General features: G+C 40.2%; 1 protein-coding gene across 1 annotated transcript in view; it reads left to right on the forward strand.

The window, feature by feature from the left end:
- Positions 1 to 23,593, forward strand: part of LOC110456360 (thrombospondin type-1 domain-containing protein 4-like) — a 180,382-nt gene extending 156,789 nt beyond the window's left edge. The window contains exons 12-17 of the mRNA XM_021507044.1: positions 5,465 to 5,669; positions 5,942 to 6,112; positions 15,325 to 15,495; positions 17,715 to 17,900; positions 22,676 to 22,829; positions 23,350 to 23,593. Coding sequence (XP_021362719.1) covers positions 5,465 to 5,669; positions 5,942 to 6,112; positions 15,325 to 15,495; positions 17,715 to 17,900; positions 22,676 to 22,829; positions 23,350 to 23,495 — 1,033 coding nt within the window. The 3' untranslated portion in view covers positions 23,496 to 23,593. The remainder of the gene's footprint in view (positions 1 to 5,464; positions 5,670 to 5,941; positions 6,113 to 15,324; positions 15,496 to 17,714; positions 17,901 to 22,675; positions 22,830 to 23,349) is intronic.
- Positions 23,594 to 23,599: the final 6 nt, after the last annotated feature.

Raw genomic sequence — 23,599 nt, forward strand, 5'->3', positions numbered from 1 at the left:
CCCATACAAGTTGGCCCTTTACTGTAACCTGTGTGGGATACCCCCCATACAAGTTGGCCCTTTACTGTAACCTGTGTGGGATACCCCCCATACAAGTTGGCCCTTTACTGTAACCTGTGAGGGATACCACCCATATGAGTTGGCCCTTTTTGTATGCTGTGTGGGATACCACCCATACAAGTTGGCCCTTTACTGTAACCTGTGTGGGATACCCCCATACATGTTGACCCTTTACTGTAACCTGTGTGGGATACCCCCCATACAAGTTGACCCTTTACTGTAACCTGTGTGGGATACCCCCATACAAGTTGGCCCTTTTTTGTATGCTTTGCAGGATTGCACTCCATACAAGTTAACCCTTTTTTGTATGCTGTCCAGGATTGCACCCCATACAGGTCAGCCTGTTAATATTGTTGTAGGCTGTGGAGACGTGCATCCCATACAAGTTATCTCATTGTTGTGCAGTAGTGAATGAGTTATCTATGTGGCACATCTTGCTTGGCATCTTATCAAGGATTCACTGCCTAACTTACTTTGTCATTTATACATATATGATGTCTTAAACACTTTCCCAGGGCAAATTGTTTTATGTATCATTAGCAATAAAATGTCTGTGTTTTTATGATTATATCGAGGGTATGGGTGCATGGTGGCGATGTAGTAGACATAATCAGGAATTTATTTTTTCAACATTATGTGATAACATATTCATGGCATGTTCATGCAGCAGATCCAGGACTATGATGGAGGCACGGTACTCGACAATGCAGGGCACTATACAATATAATGGGTAGTATGGGGAACCAGGTAGTTAACGATTAAAGTAAAAGTTTAACCGCTGTGCTTAAATCTGTTATGCACCGACAGTAATAAACAATGAAAAGACGTTTTGTCAGAACTTATGAGTTATCTCAAATTGAACTGAATTTCTTAATAAATCTTTCAACAAATTTGGTAGCATCATCCTTAACAGAGTAAACCTCATACTATGATTAACAAAAGGCACCCATTCATAATTCAGTCTGATATCCTTAACAGAGTAAACCTCATTCTATGATTAACAAAAGGCACCCATTCATAATTCAGGCTGATAAACAGTATCATGAACTTGCATGAAATATGAATGAATAATTATCGTAAAAATTATCAGAATAAAATTCTGGAATTTTGAAAAAAAAGAATTTCTATAAGGTTTTAATGTCTACAATGCATTTTTTTAAAAATGCATCACATAAATGAATGATTGAATGGCTACACCTGCTCATTCTATCTCTAAATAATTTATGCGTTGCAAGGTGTACGGGGAAACACATGGTTATCTAAGAGCTAGGATCTTCCTCCTCCATCACAAATGTTCTGTACCAAGTGGGACGTACCTGTTACACTATGTGGACGTAAATGGACATTTTCTATTGAGCATAATTCAGCCAAATTTTAGAAAAAATGTTGTTAACATAAATTGAGGAATTCTCAATGAAAACGAGTTAGATGTTACATTATAAGATGTTTTAAAATTCTTGTCTTTTTACTATCAATGAAGTCATTACCAATGAAAGCATGTAAATGTATGTATACATATGATATGAAGTGTGGCCGTGGTTATACGTACACTGGAGCGTGAGCCCCACTGACTGGTAACACCAGGGTTCTGTGGGCGTTACACTCTAATTACTGATCCCTGAGATAGTCAACATCTACCACCACAGTCCTTATAATTATTGTTTATTTTTACAAGTAAGAAAAGAAATTTGAGATCGCAGAAGTAATATCAAATAACACTTAATGCACTATAATATTAAACATGTTCATAGCCGTTATCTTCTCGTTATGGTAGAAAACCGGAAATTAACAAAAAATAATCACGTTATGAGGAATTCTGTTTGTTTTTTGTCTAATATCAATTTAGAATGTTTAATAAAGGCAAAGAAATTACTGAAAAAATTGAAGTGCCTCTTAAATATTCTTTAACCAGAGAAGCATTGGAATGTATAGTGCTTGTCACAGGGACGGAAAACTGGCTAAAATATATTAGATGTATTTCAAAATGTTTTATGTGAAGAGTGCCCTTCTGATATTTAAAGGAATGAAAGTCTGTTGTTTACTAAAACCTTTAAATAGACATTCTCAGCAGCAAGCACCTTTTACATGTCCAAGAAGGTTCCTCAAGGGCGGAGGCTGGTCGGAAGTTTTTTCCTTTATGTCAGCAATATCTATTTCACTGCATTCATGTTTTGAATATTCAAAGGAGGCTTTTTCAGAATCTGCTCGGTGTCAAATTATTACTCCAGGGCTTTCGTAGTAATTATTTTAGTGATATAGTATTGAATGTGTGTGTATTATTAGTGCAAAATTAATTTGTAAAAACCTAATTTCAGCTAAATGTTTACATCTTATGACAGACTCATATTATGAGGCTGGAAGAGAAGTGTCAAACTGACACTGATCCAATTGCATTTATAGCCCTTCAAAAGTGATTTCATCTGTTAGTGTTTAAATTGGGACTTGAATTGAAAATTTGAAAATGTAAAGATAGTAAGTATAACAACTGTAGCATTCAAATCAGAGAAAAAAAGTGTGTATTTCTGTTGGCAGTGTTGGAGTAGGAATGGGAAATGTCAATGTACGTATATGCCCATCGGTACAAAAAATGAAGTTGATCTCCTTATCCGATGAATTTAATCATGGAATAAACAGAAACCATCAATGTGGTTTTCATTTTGTTTGCAAATATGTGTGAATTTCAGATTTGTTGAAAATATAACAAAGTGATAATTCAAAGATTATACAAATAGTTATAATATTAGTAACAATGTGCAAAAATAGTGGGGCAATAGGTTTGCACTCTGTCCAACCAAATTATGTCCATCCTGAAGTAACCCTATTTGGTATGCAAGTACATCTTGTGTTAATCGAGTGTCAAAGTATAAAAAGTAGGTCACTAACCTTTGACCTCAACTTCTGAAAAAGTTTGTCTAGGGCAAACAATCTTCTAAACTTTTTCACCTGGAGTAACAAGATTCGGTTTGCAAGTACATCTTGGAATGGCAGAGTGTCAAGTACAAAAAGTAGGTCACTTTGAATTATGGTTTGACCTTTGACCTTATTTTTTGAAAAGTTTTGTCTTTGGCATATCTTCTGTATTATTTTAGCTGGAGTAACCAATTTTGGTATGCAAGTATGTCTTGGCTGGCAGAATGCAGCTCAGCAAATAAAGAAATCATTAAAGGTGGGGGACTATGGGTTGCCTTGCAATGCTTTCTTGTTTTTTAGCTCACCTCGCCCGAATATGTTTAAAACGTTGAAACAACTTCTTCTGAATAGCCAAGAAGCCTAGGATAATGATATTTGGCCAGTAGCATACTGTAATAGAGGACTACCAAGTTGTTCAAATGAATGACCTTGACTTATATTCAAGGTCACAGGGGTCAAATATGTTTAAATCTTTAAACAACTTCTTCTGAATAACCAAGAGGCCTAGGATAATGATATTAGGTCAGTAATTTGCTGGGATGAATGACTCTCAAGTTTGTTCAAATGAATGCCCTTTACTTATATTCAAGGGTCACTGGGGTCAAATATGCAACTTCTTCTGAATAACGAAGAGGTCTAGGGTCATGATATTTGGCCAATAGCATGCTGGGATGAAGGACTACCAAATTTGTTCAAATTGATGACCTTTACTTATATTCAAGGTCACAGGGGTTAAATATGTTTAAAACCTATAAACGACTTCCCAATAAGCAAAAGGCCAAAGGTGATGATATTTGGCCATTAACATGCATGGATAAGGGACTACCAAGTTTGTTCAAAATAATGACCTTCGCCCATATTCAAGGTCACAGTGGTCAATATATGTTTAAATCTTTAAATGGCTTGTTCTGTATAACCAAAAGGTCCAGGGTAATGATATTTTGCCAGAAGCATGCTGGGTTGGAAGACTATAAACTCTGTTCAACCTAATGTCTTTGTTCGACATTCAATGTCACAGGCACCATATGTTTAAATCTTTTAATAGGTTCTTATGAATCAAATACTGATATTCTGCTTGTAGCTGTATATTAGTCCACTTTTAAGATTACAGGTGTGAGATTAATACCAGGTGAGCGATTAAGGCCCATTGGACTTCTTGTCTTGATTTACAAAACTTGAGATCACAAGTATGGTCTGAGAACATTTTCAGTTTGTGCTGACTAGGGAATCTCCTTAAATACTTTTTACTGTCAGTGTCTTAGTCAGGTATATCAATGATGAGTTTAACTGTGTATGTCCTTTGATTTGAAAGTATTCTATCTTTACTCACACTCCAGATTTAGAATAGTTACATTTTGTGACGGTACACTAGCCAGTTTAAAGTCTTTACATGAGCCAGTTTTAGGTATCTGTGCAGATGATAAATGTTTTGTTTGTATCGCTTCCTGTGTCAATTTGAAGTATTTGTACGTGTTACATATTTTCTTTTGTATTTTTGAGTTGGTTTAAAAGTCTCTCACGTTTCAGAAGTTTAAAGGATTTAGTATCTGGTATGCTGGGTGTAGTTGTTTCTACTCTGGAACTTTGGAGGAAGCAATAACATACCAGTGGTATCTAGTGATAGGGCTCCCAGTCTGACAGACATGATGCAAAATGTCAGCAGGGAACAATTTAATTAAAGAAAGGACACAGGCAAGTGTTTGTCTCACAGTGCTTCCCTGTGTCTGAGGAGACCTGCACCACACTATCCAGTATGTGTTAGGGCATTACAGGTGTAAGTTTTGGTAGGGGTGTCCTGATAGAGTTCAGTGTCTTGTATAAAACAAACACTGAGCTGAAAACTCCACATGAATATAAAAACATCAGATTTGCTTTGTTTAAAATGGCCTTGACATGATGAGTTCATGTTTTTAAAAAGACATCATTTGATGGGAAATTCACCACAACCCCTCATCTTGATGTTAGTGATGTGGTGTTGGTTATGTCCCCTTGGTGTTGGGTGTTGTGTTTGTTGTGTCGCCTTGGTGTTGGGTGTTGTGTTTGTTGTGTCCCCTTGGTGTTGGGTGTTGTGTTTGTTGTGTCCCCTTGGTGTTTGTTGTTGTGTTAGTTGTGTCCCCTTGGTGTTTGTTGTGTCCCCTTGGTGTTTGGTGTTGTGTTAGCTATTTGCCATTGCTGATGTCTTTGTAATAGTTGTGCCCCTTGGTGTTGATGTGGTATTGGTAATGTCCTCTTGGTGTTGTTGCTGTGTTAATTGTGTCCCCTTGGTTTTGCTGATGTTTTCGCTGTGTCCCCTTGGTGTCATTGTCATGTTAGTTGTTATCCCCTTGGTGTCGTTGCTGTGGAATTTATGTAACTTTGGTGTTGATGTAGTGCTGGTTATGTCCCCTTGGCATTGTTTTTGTGTTAGTTATGTCCCCTTGGTGTTTTGGGTAATGTGTGAGTTGTTTCCCCTTGGTGTTGTTGCTCTGTTACTTATGTCCCATTTGTGTTTCAGTTGGCACACCCAGAACTGGACAGACTGCAGTGTGACATGTGGGGAGGGGATGCAGACCAGAGAGGTAGTGTGCCGCCAGCGTGTGTCTGCCACTCACATCGTCACGGTGGCCGCCTCCCGTTGTGGGGGTGAGGAACGCCCACAATCAGCGCGGAGTTGTAAGGCCCCAGCATGTGCTTCCTGGAAGGCTGAGGACTGGAGAGATGTAGGTTTCAGATATTCTTAATTAATCTTTACTGTATTTATCATCATGAATTTTTTTTCAGGAAAAAAAATGGAAAATGAATTGCTCATAAGTCTATAATAAGGCTATTTTTTTTTTTTTTATCAAAAATGATTATTAGATAAGGTGCTGCAAAATAAGCTTAGAGAAATCATAATTATCTGTCCTTGTTTTGAAGTTAATAGTATATTTTATATATTCTGTTTGAATTTTCTCATGATTTCATTCTTTTATATTTTTTTCCACCTTTTCAGTGTTCAACCAACTGTGGGCGTGGTGAGAGGGTGCGGAAGGTGTACTGTGAGGGTATAGAGGGGGGTGAAGCAGAGGAGCGTGTTTGTAAGGGTATCAGGCCGGAGAATATCAGTACATGTGACATGGGAACCTGTGCCAGGGGATGGTTCCATACAAGGTGGTCCAAGGAGGTAGGTCGGTGCTTCAGGGTGTCCATTGTACAGCCTGATCTCAAATGTAATGCTTAATCACAGTCCTCTATATATTCAATAACAGTTTCAGAAAAATCCAGCCAATAAGTTTCCTTTGATGTTCAGGCGGTGTTGGATGAGTTCAATTAAGCATTGTCATGTGACTTTAGGATTACTACAAAACTTTTAACTGAGTTCGTTAAGGTTTATGTTAGGTTAAGAGATGTCTCCAGATGAGTTCCAAGTGGTTTCCAGGTGAAGTATTAAAGAGAAAGTTTTCGTCTTTTAATACTTTATTAATTTTTGTTTAGAGAGACAAAATGAAAGATTTGGAGATCATAACATTTTGGATCCTCAAACTCCTAACATCTACTATAATGCTAAACATATACGTGACAAACACCGGGGCATATTATATGGTCTACCTTCCACTAATTACATATCAATCTTAGCTACAGCTATGTCACACAGAAGCCTGTTCAATACCAACTTATTTCTGTGTTTACACTGATCTTTGACGTGTCATAAAGCCAGGGTTGTATATTTGGTTTACCATCAAACTAAGGAATGCCAGCCAGGCAGATGTCCATAACTTACTGACACCAGACTATAGGTGTTCTAGGAGTATCAATAACACTGTATGTTAATTAGTAAAAGTCACTCAGAATACATTTTGGCCAAGGAATGACACAAACCTATATGAATACATTCCATAGAAAAGTTCTCCTTAATAATGTCCAGACTCCAGCCCCTCTTCAGTCTCACTGAGGAAAATTGGTCTTATTTATATCATGGCCTTTTTGAATGATCCAAATAAATTTTGGTAAAATTCATGTTTTATGTATTCATTTCCATATAAATAGTATGGCATTTTAAGGGGACCATATGTATAGCTATATTGATGTTCTCGGCTCTTTATTAGGGCCCCCTGCATCAGGGATTCAAGTGCCCTAAAATAATCACGGTACCAATCTCTCTGTTCGTCCACTTTTTCGTTTCCAGAAATTTTCAGAATTTGGACATAATAATACACTGTGAAATGTAGATGTTCAACAAGGGTTTCAAAAAATGTCTAAGATCAAGGTCACTGTTACTTAAAAAGGAACCCAGAGGGTACCATTGGCGGGGGCCGAGTCAAGGTCAGGCACAGACGGGGTCCTTACAGAAGACCTGTCAGTGTTCTAATTTGGGACGATAAGATTAACATGTGATTTAGAAATGATGTAATGTCAACATTCAATCATAAAATTAAAGTGATATCTGCGAATGTGAATTCCTGTTCTGTAAGTAAGAACAAAATTTTTAATTGTCGAGTTAGTGTACCCACAAAACGTTTTTTGCCTTTAATATGTCAAATATATATATTGCAATGCATAAGGGTACATACTGAATCTTTTGCAGACGAGTCCAAATGTTTTAGATAAATTTAGAAGTTCTTGCTTTAAACTAATACAATTTAAGGACTATCCTTTTGCTATTTCCTATAATTCTGTATCTACAATGTTTTCTATACATAGCAGTGTAAAATTTATTTGAAAACCACTCAGATGTATGTCAGATCGAGAGTTATTTCAAAATAAATTCTGATGAAATTCATCTGTTTATTTTGTTCTCCATTTGAGGTCAGTGTTCTTTAAACAAACATGCTAAAACAGATGTGTGCTTTATCATCTTCTGACCTAACAAGTAGGGGAGAAGTACTCCCGAGTGTCCAATGTTAGGTGTGGACTACTGGTACAATCTGTTAACAATCAGTTAGGTCATGATGTACGTGGAGATCAATCTCTGTCCGTCAACACCTCCGTATTGATGTAGGAACATGTAACATGATAACGGGATCAGCCCATCCTACTTTATCCGGCGGTCAATCAGGCCTGCCAAGATCACATATTGAGAAAACGCTTCAACAAATACTTTATGTTTTCAAACATGTTAAAAGTACATTCCAATGCAAATTTCTGAAAAGAGAAGTTTTCTTTAAAAGAAAACCTTAAAGACATTCTTTGTAACTAGTATATCGTTAATCCACCCATATCAGATGAACAAGTTGTGTTCAAATTGACTCTAGGCTTGACTGATGAATTAAGTTGACTCTAGGCTTGACTGATGAATCAAAATGTCTTGATCATAATTGACAATGTTAATTGTTATTTATTTATTACATAAAACCCTGATCGCTGAAGGCTGGTATTAAGTGTGAAAATAGTATAAGAGGTGTTATTATTCACTGTAAAACATATTAATACTAATTTCACTACAAAGCTATATGTTTCACTGGAAAAAAATGTAATAGAATTGCTTAATAGAATATGAAATTGTGTCAGAGTATAAGGAGTTGTCTTTTTTGAGATTTGATATGACGATTTTCAAAGAAATATATGTGGTGCCTGTGAAACTCTTAAGAGCAGGCCTATGTTTAGTGGTACATGTCCTTAACCTCCTGAGTAGTTAAAACCTAATGTACGAGACGGTAGGCTTACATTCACCGTGAGAGACGGTAGGCTTACATTCACTGTGGATCGGTTAGGAGACCGGGAATGCAATTTGTATTTTATAGAGACATTCTGTATGGGAAGCAAATTAACCTCAGACTCCAATAGAGAACCGTAAGGTCTGGATGTCAGATTCACCTGGACACTCCCCCAGCAAATAAAAACGGTTGCTTTAAGTGACTTTTTTGTGATCAATTTTCACGTTTTTTCTTACAGCCTATTCAGCTGCAGGTGAAATGTGTGAATGCTGATTGGTTGTAGATCATTAAAACTACAGAGGGATAACTTTATGCCTTCAGCTCACATACAGATACCATTCACCTTTCTCCTCCTTCATATAAATTATCATTGCCTGGTAATTATCAGATCATTAATGCCCTAAGTAGAAGGGAAACCTACATTTATTATCTTGGGTGTCCTTCCCTGGCTGGTTGGACCACATGTAAAGGTTTTTGCTCCAATATCATAGACTTTTGAACCCCATTTCCCTTTGGTAGATTTTAAGGTATGTAGGTGGCTGGTTGTAGCCTAGGGTAACAGAATCTTAAGATATCTGTTGACAGCATTTAAGATGTCTGGGTGATAATTTGTAAGATGACACAATGTAAGATATCTGGTGAAGGTTTAAAAAAATCTGGCAGATATTTGTAAGATATCTGACTGATTATATGTAAGAAATCTGGGTGATAATTTATAAGAAATCTGGATGATTATTTGTAAAATATCTTGGTGACAATTTGTAAGATATCTTACCCATATCATCTAAGATGTCAATTATGCCACAAAAGAACCCGCATTGAGCATGTTGTCCTTTTCTATCAAAAAGGGTAACGTAAAAACATGCCAAAAAAAATACCTTAGTTATGCCACTGTTTCCTCTGACAGTATATTGAAGATTAAATACTTACCATTTATTGAGTGTAAAAGACTGACAACAATTTAAGTGTATTAGGTAAGCAGTATATGGAGTATTTACATACCAGGCTACTTGTTTCTCCTTACAGCTATGATTTCTAAAATGTTTATGAAATATTGGTCATGAAAGCTATCAACATAACTTAACAGGTAAACTGAAAATCACTCAGATTCTGTACAGCTGTAGACTGCAACCAAATCACGTTACCCTAAATGTAGACCAATAATATCTCTCTATATGTATGTGTGTGTGTGTGTGCAAATATTTCATCAATCATAATTTATGTATAATAAAAGGTTGCACTGTATTACATCTCGTGATAAATAGCTGCTTTCCCTACCTTTCCTGACACTTTTATAATCGGTGTGATAAAAGAGCTATTATTATGGTAGCCTTCACACTCAGCTACTACTACTGTTGAGGTAATCACCAGACACAGCATGCACCCATTATCTTAAAACATAGACCCCTACATCGGCCTATTCTTATATCTACCCTACTCCTATATGCCTATAGAGATTATCACATCAGCCTGCTCCTTTGTCTGTGAAGACTTCCACATCAGCCTGCTCCTTTGTCTGTGGAGATTTTCATATCAGCCTGCTCCTTTGTCTGTGAAGACTCCACATCAGCCTGCTCCTTTGTCTATGTAGATTTTCACATCAGCCTGCTCCTATATCTGTGGAGATTTTCATATCAGCCTGCTCCTTTGTCTGTGAAGACTTCCACATCAGCCTGCTCCTTTGTCTGTGAAGATTTCCCCAATAGCCTGCTCGTTTGTCTGTGAAGACTTCCACACCAGCCTGCTCGTTTGTCTGTGAAGACTTCTACATCAGCCTGTTCCTTTGTCTGTGAAGACTTCCACACCACCCTGCTCGTTTGTCTGTGAAGACTTCCACACCACCCTGCTCGTTTGTNGTATGGAGATTATCACATCAGCCTGCTCCTTTGTCTGTGAAGACTTCCACATCAGCCTGCTCCTTTGTCTGTGNCCACACCACCCTGCTCGTTTGTCTGTGAACACTTCTACATCAGCCTGCTCTGCTCCTATGTCTATGGAGATTATCACATCAGCCTGCTCCTTTGTCTGTGAAGACTTCTACATCAGCCTGCTCTGCTCGTATGTCTATGGAGATTAGCACATCAGCCTGCTCCTTTGTCTGTGAAGACTTCCACATCAGCCTGCTCCTTTGTCTGTGAAGACTTCCACATCAGCCTGCTCGTTTGTCTGTGGAGACTTCCACACCAGCCTGCTCGTTTGTCTGTGAAGACTTCTACATCAGCCTGCTCGTTTGTCTGTGAAGACTTCTACATCAGCCTGCTCTGCTCGTATGTCTATGGAGATTAGCACATCAGCCTGCTCCTTTGTCTGTGAAGACTTCCACATCAGCCTGCTCCTTTGTCTGTGAAGACTTCCACATCAGCCTGCTCGTTTGTCTGTGGAGACTTCCACACCAGCCTGCTCGTTTGTCTGTGAAGACTTCTACATCAGCCTGCTCGTTTGTCTGTGAAGACTTCTACATCAGCCTGCTCTGCTCGTATGTCTATGGAGATTAGCACATCAGCCTGCTCCTTTGTCTGTGAAGACTTCCACATCAGCCTGCTCCTTTGTCTGTGAAGACTTCCACATCAGCCTGCTCGTTTGTCTGTGGAGACTTCCACACCAGCCTGCTCGTTTGTCTGTGAAGACTTCTACATCAGCCTGCTCGTTTGTCTGTGAAGACTTCTACATCAGCCTGCTCTGCTCGTATGTCTATGGAGATTAGCACATCAGCCTGCTCCTTTGTCTGTGAAGACTTCCACATCAGCCTGCTCCTTTGTCTGTGAAGACTTCCACATCAGCCTGCTCGTTTGTCTGTGGAGACTTCCACACCAGCCTGCTCGTTTGTCTGTGAAGACTTCTACATCAGCCTGCTCGTTTGTCTGTGAAGACTTCTACATCAGCCTGCTCTGCTCGTATGTCTATGGAGATTAGCACATCAGCCTGCTCCTTTGTCTGTGAAGACTTCCACATCAGCCTGCTCCTTTGTCTGTGAAGACTTCCACATCAGCCTGCTCGTTTGTCTGTGGAGACTTCCACACCAGCCTGCTCGTTTGTCTGTGAAGACTTCTACATCAGCCTGCTCGTTTGTCTGTGAAGACTTCTACATCAGCCTGCTCTGCTCGTATGTCTATGGAGATTAGCACATCAGCCTGCTCCTTTGTCTGTGAAGACTTCCACATCAGCCTGCTCCTTTGTCTGTGAAGACTTCCACATCAGCCTGCTCGTTTGTCTGTGGAGACTTCCACACCAGCCTGCTCGTTTGTCTGTGAAGACTTCTACATCAGCCTGCTCGTTTGTCTGTGAAGACTTCTACATCAGCCTGCTCTGCTCGTATGTCTATGGAGATTAGCACATCAGCCTGCTCCTTTGTCTGTGAAGACTTCCACATCAGCCTGCTCCTTTGTCTGTGAAGACTTCCACATCAGCCTGCTCGTTTGTCTGTGGAGACTTCCACACCAGCCTGCTCGTTTGTCTGTGAAGACTTCTACATCAGCCTGCTCGTTTGTCTGTGAAGACTTCTACATCAGCCTGCTCTGCTCGTATGTCTATGGAGATTAGCACATCAGCCTGCTCCTTTGTCTGTGAAGACTTCCACATCAGCCTGCTCCTTTGTCTGTGAAGACTTCCACATCAGCCTGCTCGTTTGTCTGTGGAGACTTCCACACCAGCCTGCTCGTTTGTCTGTGAAGACTTCTACATCAGCCTGCTCGTTTGTCTGTGAAGACTTCTACATCAGCCTGCTCTGCTCGTATGTCTATGGAGATTAGCACATCAGCCTGCTCCTTTGTCTGTGAAGACTTCCACATCAGCCTGCTCCTTTGTCTGTGAAGACTTCCACATCAGCCTGCTCGTTTGTCTGTGGAGACTTCCACACCAGCCTGCTCGTTTGTCTGTGAAGACTTCTACATCAGCCTGCTCGTTTGTCTGTGAAGACTTCTACATCAGCCTGCTCTGCTCGTATGTCTATGGAGATTAGCACATCAGCCNGTAAAGAGGTATATTGTGTTTGTGATGTCAGTTTAAAGGGTGTATAGTGTTTGTGATGTCAGTGTAAAGGGTATATATTGTGTCTGCGATGTCAGTTTAAAGAAGGTGTGGTATAATAAATGAGGTATTGTGTTTCTGTGATGTCAGTGTAAAGGGGATGATGTGTTTTTGATGTCAGTGTAAAGAGGGTGTGATATGGTTGAGATCTCAATGTATATGGGGTAAAGTGTGTTTTGTGATGCCATTGGTAATGGAGTATGATATGTTTTAGATCTATAGGAGATATGATGTGTTTTATGTCAGTGTAACACATGTAGAGTTTATTGCTGTGGTTCCCTGTCTCAGTGACACTGGACCACAAAAACTGGCCGAGGGATGAGAAATGATACACACACACAGAAGTTAGCTATCTCTCCGATAAAATGGCACTGTCAGCAGCTGAAACAAGATTACATAAACAAGTGCAAACAGCAGTAAGATTGAAAAAATTATGTTACAATTGGTGAGACTTGACTTAATTTCTTCCCTCCTCAGAGATAATAGGTTTGACCAACTTTTGTTAATATATTGTCATATTGTCTTTTTGCTCTAAGCACAAATGCTGTCAAGATTACTTGAAGTCACATTTTTGCAGTTCGACCAACTTTTGCTAATACATTGTACATTGTTATATTGTCAAGAATATGGTAATACTGGAGTCATATATATTCACAGCTAAATTATGATCTATCAAAGTAATGCAATACACCACAGTTTCAGCTACAATAAAAAAAAAATACAATAAACATTTCTGAAAAAGTCTGAGTTTAATTTTGTTTGTTATTCAGTATACGGTTCCGATAAAGAACGGAAGTTAATTTTGTTTGTTATCCAGTATACAGTCCCGATAAAGAACGGAAGTTGTGTGGGTGCAAGGCAATACAATGACTGCACTTCCTCCACACGAGTGAGCAATAATATAAACCTCTTACAGTTACGTAGGTTATAATTGCTGCAGCTCAATATAAGCACTCACGGACAGATTGAGGCACTTCCTAATAGCCATGAACCAAATCACAATTGTGTTGATACTTACAGTATACAAAGTACTAGCAGGATGTTGTCTGTTGGATTTCGTTTTTAATGTCAAGGTCGGTCGAAACACCTTGCTGGGGATGTCTCTACGAAAATGGACTATATTTAGTGCTTGACAGTCTACATTGTAGTGCTTATAAAAAATCTTAACATGGACAAATTACATTTTTTGCCAACACTCCCTATTTTCATCTCTCCTAATAATAATAATACATATCCTATAAGATACTTATATGAAGGGCGCAGAAGGTCTTAACTCTTTCCGTACCGTTGTCGTGTACACACGTCAACAATATGTCATCCTGGTCCCCGTTGTCGTGTACAGACGACAAAAAAATAGGCCATCTCATCCCCGTTGTCGTGTTCACACGACAACAGACTTTGGTGTAATTTGTCTTATGTTTAACTGGTTATCGCACACGGCAATCACGTAATACAATTATCTGTCTCTAAAATTAGCAATCATCAGTTGGAAAGAAATAGTTTTATAGGTGCAGAGTACACAATTTATATTTTGTGACCTATTGTTTTCGAATTTGCCGCAAGATGTTTGCATTTGCTGATTCAAATATAAACATAATAACTTATTTCGATATGAACAATCATAAATTCATTACCAAATATTTATTTAGACTTATAGAAGTAAATATGAATATTTTAATATAAGTCTTAATGAAATTTGCTTGAAAGTAGAAAAAACCCTAACGACTTCATATTCGTAAACAATAATCAATCCCTATTAGAAACCTCCACTACAACGCTGTTTTGAAAACAAGGTTTCGTATCGTTTGTTGCCGAACAGATGTCGATTTTTCAGTCATAATTAGCTGCCAGTTAGTCATCATGCTACGAAAATGAAGAAGTGTGTGTCTTTAAACAAAACATGAAACAATAACAATATTTATTCACGGTTACCTGTTTAATTCTTGCAGCAATTACACCTCGTCTAAAATGAACATTGATAATCCGCCATTTTGTTATTTGCGCGTGGGCGAGTCTAGTAAGAACATCTGGTAAGGAATCTGGACCGGTTTGCGGTACGGAAAGAGTTAATATGGGAGGAAACTGGAGTACCGAGAGAAAACGCAAATGATGGGGCAGGTGACCTAATAACTTTTCACCTTCGATCAGGGAATTGAACCTTGGCAATTTTGGTAAAAGGCAATCGGGTATCCACTGCCCCACCTAATCGGCCATAGATCTGCTGTCGGTGACGCATAGTCGTACCACAGAAAGGATCGGTGTATAGAGGGAGTCGTTATGTATGGTATTTTGTGTTTTCGCACAGTAAAGTGTCTTTAAATGACTGAATTAGGTCGCTACACAGGTGATCCTTTTAAAGAAGTGGTCACTATTCACAGGTGGTCAGTATTGGTCAATTGTACTGTCAGTTTATAGAGTTAGTCCATACATACGGGCTGCTCCGTGAACTCAATTCAGTAACTGCATTTAGCTGTTATGTAACTGTATCAAGGTTGTAATATAATTGTGAAATAATATTTCCATGCTGTTGTATATTTGCACATTTCATCCCTAATAAAGATGTCCCTGTGTTCTAAAATCATTTTTTTAGCAGTCCACAATTGTTTTATAGATTTATACAAATGTATTGAGCTGATGATATTGTGACATGTTACTGTTTAAAGTGTAAGGTGGTACAGTAGACTATACTTATACAGATGTCTCTGTGTATTTACAGTGCTCTGCTGACTGTGGTAAGGGATACTACTACCGTACTGTGTACTGCTCTGCAGAGGATGGTACCCCACTTGATGAGAAGAAATGTTCTGGCAGCAAACCGAGAGAGAAGAAGAAGTGCAAAAACAAGAAACCTTGCGGAGGGAGCTGGTTTGAGGGTCCCTGGTCAGAGGTGTGTAGTGGGAGACCTCTTATTGAAAACAATTACATTAGGTGGATCCTTAACTCATTCACCCCTACAATTTCATAATAAACTATTCCGATCTTTGAATTGGAAGAGTTCAAATGTGTCTTTAGGGGTGAATGAATTAAAGTTTTGATCTACAAGATGGAAATGTTGCCCCTTTTTCAAAATAAAATTAGATAAAAACCATAGTCTGCTTACAAATGTATGAGATTTCGATAAATCAATAACATTTTACTTGTTACTTAGTGAATCTGTAGAATAAACAAATACATACTTATAGGGCAGTTTTATCTAAGGTATTTTATTTGGTGGCTAACAAGTGTTATCTTACTGACCCCTACTCTTAACTTGTTGTCGTGTTGACCAGGGAGTTATAACTCAAGAACTCTTGAAAATATGTCCAGTTGCCTCCTGTAAAGTATCTGTTATTGTAAACCAAGTCGATAATCCATTATGATTACTGACAACACGACAGTTGATGGAATTCTGGATTTTAAGTGGGGACTCAAATTTCCTTAGCAAACAGAACTCCAGTGGGTCTGGAATGTCTGTTAGACTGAAGTGTCAGGAAAGTAAATTTAAATCAAATATTGAAATGGAATTAATTGAAATATACTTATGGTTGTATGGCTGCACTCGGTTGTCTGTGATAGGATTTTTTCAGATCAATATTTGAATGGTTATTAGTAAAGTAAATGGTAAAGTTCAGGAAGGTCACACTGTGTAAAATACTCACCAATAATGATATGTCCTCAGGCTGCTGTAGGAACCCATGCAATGAATTCATAATATATGGCATCTGAGTTCTTGTCTGTCATTCTTTTAACATTTGAATCCCAAGGATATGTCCTTTGAAAAGACACTTCATTGTACAGAGAATACCCTACACTAAATTAAATTATGAATTAAATTTTAAAAGGTTTGTGCAATATTTTACTTCATTTTTTTAGCTCATCTGCCTAAAGGCTAGTGAGCTTATGTCATTGTGCATCGTCCGTCAGTCGTCCGTTTGTTCTTCATCAGAAGTTTTTTAAAGGAAAAGTTGATATTTGACTGAAAGCGTCGTTGGTAGGAGCCCTACAAAGTTTGAGAATGAAAATGACCTTGACCTACTTTCAAGGTCACACGGGTCAAATGTGTCAAACTTTTCAAATGACTTCTTCTAAAGAACTAAAAGGTATAGAACCTTCATATTTGACTGGTGGCTTCCTTGGATAAAACCCGACAAAGTTTGAGAATGAAAATGACCTTAACCTACTTTCAATGTCACAATGGTCAAATATGTCAAACACTTCAAATGACTTCTTCTAAAGAACTAAAAGGTATAGAACCTTCATATTTGACTGGTGGCTTCCTTGGATAAAACCCGACAAAGTTTGAGAATGAAAATGACCTTGACCTACTTTCAAGGTCACAGGTGTCAAATATGTCAGAAACATCAAACGACTTTTTCTGAATAATTGAAAAGCATAAAATTATAATATTTGGCTGGTGGTTTCTTGGGATAGAGCTCACCAAAGTTTGCAAATGAAAATGAACTCATCCTACTTTAAAGGTCATAGAGGTCAACAACATTTCAAACGATTTGTTCTGAAGAACCAAACGGAATGGATTCATAAGATTTGGCCGGTACCTTCTAGGGATAGAGCTAACAAAGTTTGAGAAAGAACATGACCTTGACCTACTTTCAAGGTCACAGGAAAAAATATGTCAAACAATTTCTGAAGAAGAACCAAAAATCATATGATAATATTTGGCAGGTAGTTTTAACAGAAGGAGCCGACAAAGTTTGCGAGTGAAATATTTGTAGTACAATATAATATTTAATGAGAATATTTTGCTATGACTGCTTAAATATTCAGGTGAGCGATACAGGCCCTGGCACTCTGGGCCTCTTGTTTAAGTCTCTTCGAATTTATGCAATTCAAGTAAAATCAAATATTTGACATCTTTGTAAATTGTCAAGGTAATCTGAATTTTATGCCTTCCATCATTGGAAGGTGGGCTGTTCAAAAAGAAGAACTCAGCTTGAGCACAGAATCCATTGTTGAGCTTGAGAACACATGAATAGTGGCCCTGATCATTGCTTTCTTGACTAAGTTATGAAATATGGAAGTAAATGAAATTGTTGCAGGTAAGTATACATGGAATGCTGCCTAATTTTCAGTACATCTACATGGTATGGTGTGTTATTTCTCTTACAGTGTTCAGCTACCTGTGGGGAGGGTGTTCGCCGTAGAGATGTTGTCTGTATAAAGAAAGTGGGAGAGCGTTTGTTTGCATCAGTGAAGCCTGGCAATTGTGAGAGTTCTGACAAACCAGTGACTGAGGAATCGTGTGGACCACTGCCGGAGTGTCCTTCTGAGTGGTTCGTCACACAGTGGACACAGGTACGTATCACCTTCGCAGTGTCCGTCCGAGTGTTTCGTCACACAGTAGACACAGGTACTTATCTACTCCGCAGTGTCCTTACAATGGTTCCTCACACAGTGGACACAGGTACGTATCACCTCCGCAGTGTCCTTACAATGGTTCCTCACACAGTGGACACAGGTACTTATCTACTCCGGAGTGTCCTTACAATGGTTCCTCACACAGTGGACACAGGTACTTATCTACTCCGGAGTGTCCTTACAATGGTTCCTCACACAGTAGACATAGGTACTTATCTACTCCGGAGTGTCCTTACAATGGTTCCTCACACAGTAGACATAGGTACTTATCTACTCCGGAGTGTCCTTACAATGGTTCCTCACACAGTAGACATAGGTACGTATCACCTTTGGAGTGTCCTTACAATGGTTCCTCACACAGTGGACACAGGTACGTATCACCTCTGGAGTGTCCTTACAATGGTTCCTCACCAGTGGACACAGGTACGTATCACCTGGGGAGTGTCCTTACAATGTTTCCTCACACACTGGACACAGGTACGTATCACCTTCGCAGTGTCCTTACAATGGTTCCTCACACAGTGGGCACAGGTACGTATCACCTCCGGAGTGTCCTTACAATGGTTCCTCACACAGTGGACACAGGTACGTATCACCTGGGGAGTGTCCTTAGAATGTTTCCTCACACAGTGGGCACAGGTACGTATCACCTCCACAGTGTCCTTACAATGGTTCCTCACACAGTAGACATAGGTACGTATCACCTTTGGAGTGTCCTTCCGAGTGTTTCTTCACACAGTGGACACAGGTACGTATCACCTCCGGAGTGTTCTTACAATGGTTCCTCACACAGTAGACACAGGTATGTATCACCTCCGGAGCGTCCTTACAATGGTTCCTCACACAGTGGACACAGGTACGTATCACCTCCGGAGTGTCCTTACAATGGTTCCTCACACAGTGGACACAGGTACGTATCACCTCGGGAGTGTCCTTCCGAGTGTTTCGTCACACAGTGGACACAGGTACGTATCACCTCCGGAGTGTTCTTACAATGGTTCCTCACACAGTAGACACAGGTACGTAACACCTCCGGAGTGTCCCTACAATGGTTCCTCACACAGTGGACACAGGTATGTATCACCTCGGGAGTGTCCTTACAATGTTTCCTCACACAGTGGGCACAGGTACGTATCACCTCCGAAGTGTCCTTACAATGGTTCCTCACACAGTAGACATAGGTACGTATCACCTTCGCAGTGTCCTTACAATGGTTCGTCACACAGTGGACACAGGTACGTATCACCTCGGGAGTGTCCTTACAATGGTTCCTCACACAGTGGACACAGGTATGAATCACCTCGGGAGTGTCCTTACAATGTTTCCTCACACAGTGGGCACAGGTACGTATCACCTCCACAGTGTCCTTACAATGGTTCCTCACACAGTAGACACAGGTACGTATCACCTTCGCAGTGTCCCTACAATGGTTCCTCACACAGTAGACATAGGGACGTATCACCTTCGCAGTGTCCTTACAATGGTTCGTCACACAGTGGACACAGGTATGTATCACCTCTGGAGTGTCCTTACAATGGTTCCTCACACAGTAGACACAGGTACGTATCACCTTCGCAGTGTCCTTACAATGGTTCGTCACACAGTGGACACAGGCACGTATCACCTTCGCAGTGTCCTTACAATGGTTCCTCACACAGTGGACACAGGTATGTATCAAATCTGGAGTGTCCTTACAATAGTTTCCTCACACAGTGGACACAGGTACTTATCTACTCCGGAGTGTCCTTACGAGTGGTACCTCACACAGTGGACACAGGTATGTATCACCTCTGGAGTGTCCTTACAATGGTTCCTCACACACTGGACACAGGTATGTATCACCTCCGCAGTGTCCTTACAATGGTTCCTCAAACAGTGGACACAGGTACGTATCACCTCTGGAGGGACACAGGTACTTATCTACTCCGGAGGGTCCTTACGAGTGGTACCTCACACAGTGGACACAGGTATGGATCACCTCCGCAGTGTCCTTACAATGGTTCCTGACACAGTAGACACAGGTATGTATCACCTCCGCAGTGTCCTTTACAATGGTTCCTCACACAGTGGGCACTGGTACATATCACCTCCAGGATGTCCTTACGATGGTTCCTCACACAATGGGCACAGGTACATATCACCTCGAGAATGTCCTTACAATGGTTCCTCACATAGTGGACACAGGTATGTATCACCTCAGCAGTGTCCTTACAATGGTTCCTGACACAGTAGACACAGGTATGTATCACCTCCGCAGTGACCTTACAATGGTTCCTCACACAGCGGACACAGGTATGTATCACCTCCGGAGTGTCCTTACAATGGTTCGTCACACAGTGGACACAGGTACATATCACCTCTGGAGTGTCCTTACTTACAATGGTTCCTCACACAGTGGGCACTGGTACATATCACCTCCAGGATGTCCTTACGATGGTTCCTCACACAATGGGCACAGGTACATATCACCTCGGGAGTGTCCTTACAATGGTTCCTCAAACAGTGGACACAGGTACGTATCACCTGGGGAGTGTCCTTAGAATGTTTCCTCACACAGTGGGCACAGGTACATATCACCTCCAGAATGTCCTAACAATGGTTCCTCACACAGTGGACCCAGGTATGTATCACCTCTGGAGTGTTCTTACAAGGGGTTCGTCACACAGGTATGTATTACTACAAGTGTCCCTCCAACTCGCTTGTCACATGATGCTTAACCCTCAAGAATGTCCTTACGATGGTTCCTCACACAGTGGACACAGGAACGTATCACCTTCGCAGGGTCCGTCCGAGTGTTTCGTCACACAGTAGACACAGGTACGTATCTACTCCGGAGTGTCCTTACGAGTGGTTCCTCACACAGTGGACACAGTTACGTATCACCTCTGGAGTGTTCCTACAAGGGGCTTGTCACACAGGAGACACAGGTACGTATCTACTCCGGAGTGTCCTTACAATGGTTCCTCAAACAGTGGACACAGGTACGTATCACCTGCGCAGTGTCCGTCCGAGTGTTTCGTCACACAGTAGACACAGGTACTTATCTACTCCGGAGGGTCCTTACGAGTGGTACCTCACACAGTGGACACAGTTATGTATCACCTCTGGAGTGTCCCTACAAGGGGTTCCTCACACAGTAGACACAGGTATGTATCACCTCCGGAGTGTCCTTACAATGGTTCCTCACATAGTGGACACAGGTATGTATCACCTCCGCAGTGTCCTTTACAATGGTTCCTCACACAGTGGGCACAGGCACATATCACCTCCAGAATGTCCTTACGATGGATCGTCACACAGTGGACACCGGGACATATCACCTCGGGAGTGTCCTTACAATGGTTCCTCAAACAGTGGACACAGGTACGTATCACCTCCGGAGTGTTCTTACAATGGTTCCTCACACAGTGGACACAGTTACGTATCACCTCTGGAGTGTTCCTACAAGGGGTTTATCACACAGTAGACACAGGTACGTATCACCTCCGGAGTGTCCTTACAATGGTTCCTCACACACTGGACACCGGTATGTATCACCTCCGCAGTGTCCTTTACAATGGTTCCTCACACAGTGGACACAGGAATGTATCACCTCCGCAGTGTCCTTACAATGGTTCCTGACACAGTAGACACAGGTATGTATCACCTCCGCAGTGACCTTACAATGGTTCCTCACACAGTGGGCACAGGTACGTATCACCTCCGCAGTGTCCTTACAATGGTTCCTCACACAGTAGACACAGGTACGTATCACCTCTGGAGTGTTCCTACAAGGGGTTTGTCACACAGTAGACACAGGTACGTATCTACTCGGGAATGTCCTTACGAGTGGTACCTTACACAGTGGACACAGGTATGTATCACCTCTGGAGTGTTCCTACAAGGGGTTCGTCACACAGGTATGTATTACTACAAGTGTCCCTCCAACATGCTTGTCATATGATGCTTAACTCCGTCACACCTCCTGAAGACGCATTTGAACTCTTCCGTTTCAAAGACTGTGTCCTTACAATGGTTCCTCACCAGTGGACACAGGTACGTATCACCTCTGGAGTGTTCCTACAAGGGGTTCGTCACACAGGTATGTATTACTACAAGTGTCCCTCCAACATGCTTGTCATATGATGCTTAACTCCGTCACACCTCCTGAAGACGCATTTGAACTCTTCCGTTTCAAAGACTGGAATAGTTCATTATGAAAATTTGGGAGTGAATGAGTTCATTTGTATCAAAATCTTTTAGATGGTATACTGTATTAATGATCATTTTCACAAGCCTGCTGGGATGAAGAGCTATTGGCATTGTTTATAAAAATTATCTTGACATACTTAAAGGCCACACTAGTCAGATATGTTAAAATATTAAAGCAATTTTACTAACAATGACATTTGACTTGTATGGATTTCTATCAACAACGTTAAGGTAAATTACCTAGTCTAACATTCACGGTCACATGGTCAAATGCATTGATATCTTCAGACGACTTCTAACACTGTGAAGCCTAGCATCATAATATTTTTATTATTTTGTCTTAAGTTGTATGTATGAAGGACTATCGATTTTGTTCAAATAAAGACTTTGATCCATGTCTACAAACTCTGTTTCAAGTTGAGTGATGCAGGTCTTATGGGCCTCTTGTTATAGATTACTCGAACATTCATCAGTGTCTATAGTAATTATAGGACACTAAGCGATGGATTTGTTGATTGCAGTGTTCTAAAAGCTGTGAAACTGGTACAAGAACAAGAGAAATAAAATGCTTGGATCCAAAGCTCCATCCAAACTCTGCATGTCCTGTGGGTTCCCGACCATCACGACGCTCCGCCTGTAATAAACAGTCATGTGAACTTCCACAGCTTGATGAAGGTAACACCAGTTTAATCACTACTAGGATATCTCCTTTCCTTTATGTGTTTATTTGTCAAGACTTTATATAAATACTAAATAGGATGTTACAAGGTCTTATACCGTACTACCAAATGAAAGTCTGATTTATTTAACAAGATGCCCCTGTAACTCCTGAAGAACATTCAGAAATGTGTACAAATTTAAAGAAAACAAAGTTTGAGACTTATTTTATTTGTCAGGTTCCAAATTTTGTATTCTGATAGACATGTAGGTCATGAAAATCATAATGTCTGACAGTATTTATTTAGAAGTCAAAGTAAACTCATTTGAGTTTAATAATACATTAGACTTGCAGGTGTTAAATTTTCATATCACTGCAGGAGTTATCTCCCTTACTCCACTTAGATCTATGCTGTAGAAAAGAAAATATACGACAGATCTGGGCTGTAAGGATTATAACTCATTTTAAATGTTTATATTGTACAGATCCAGGGTGTAAGGATTATATTAACTAATTCCCTATGTTTCTATTTTACAGATCCGAGTTGTAAAGACAAAATAAAGATATGTAACCTTGTCGCCCAGGCAAGACTGTGCTCCTATCCTTTCTACAGCGAAAAGTGCTGCAACACCTGTACTATGTACCGTCACAAGCAGGGCCCTCAACACTCGAACCACGGCTGACACAGCGTTATATCATAACCATCAGAGGATAGGGTGGAGAGATGTAAGGGGACAAGGTGCACATGTGATGGAAGGGGTGTGGCTGGGGAGTCGTACAAAGGGGG

This window comes from Mizuhopecten yessoensis, unplaced genomic scaffold (genome assembly GCF_002113885.1).
Source record: "Mizuhopecten yessoensis strain PY_sf001 unplaced genomic scaffold, ASM211388v2 scaffold8713, whole genome shotgun sequence".
NCBI classification, from domain to species: domain Eukaryota; kingdom Metazoa; phylum Mollusca; class Bivalvia; order Pectinida; family Pectinidae; genus Mizuhopecten; species Mizuhopecten yessoensis.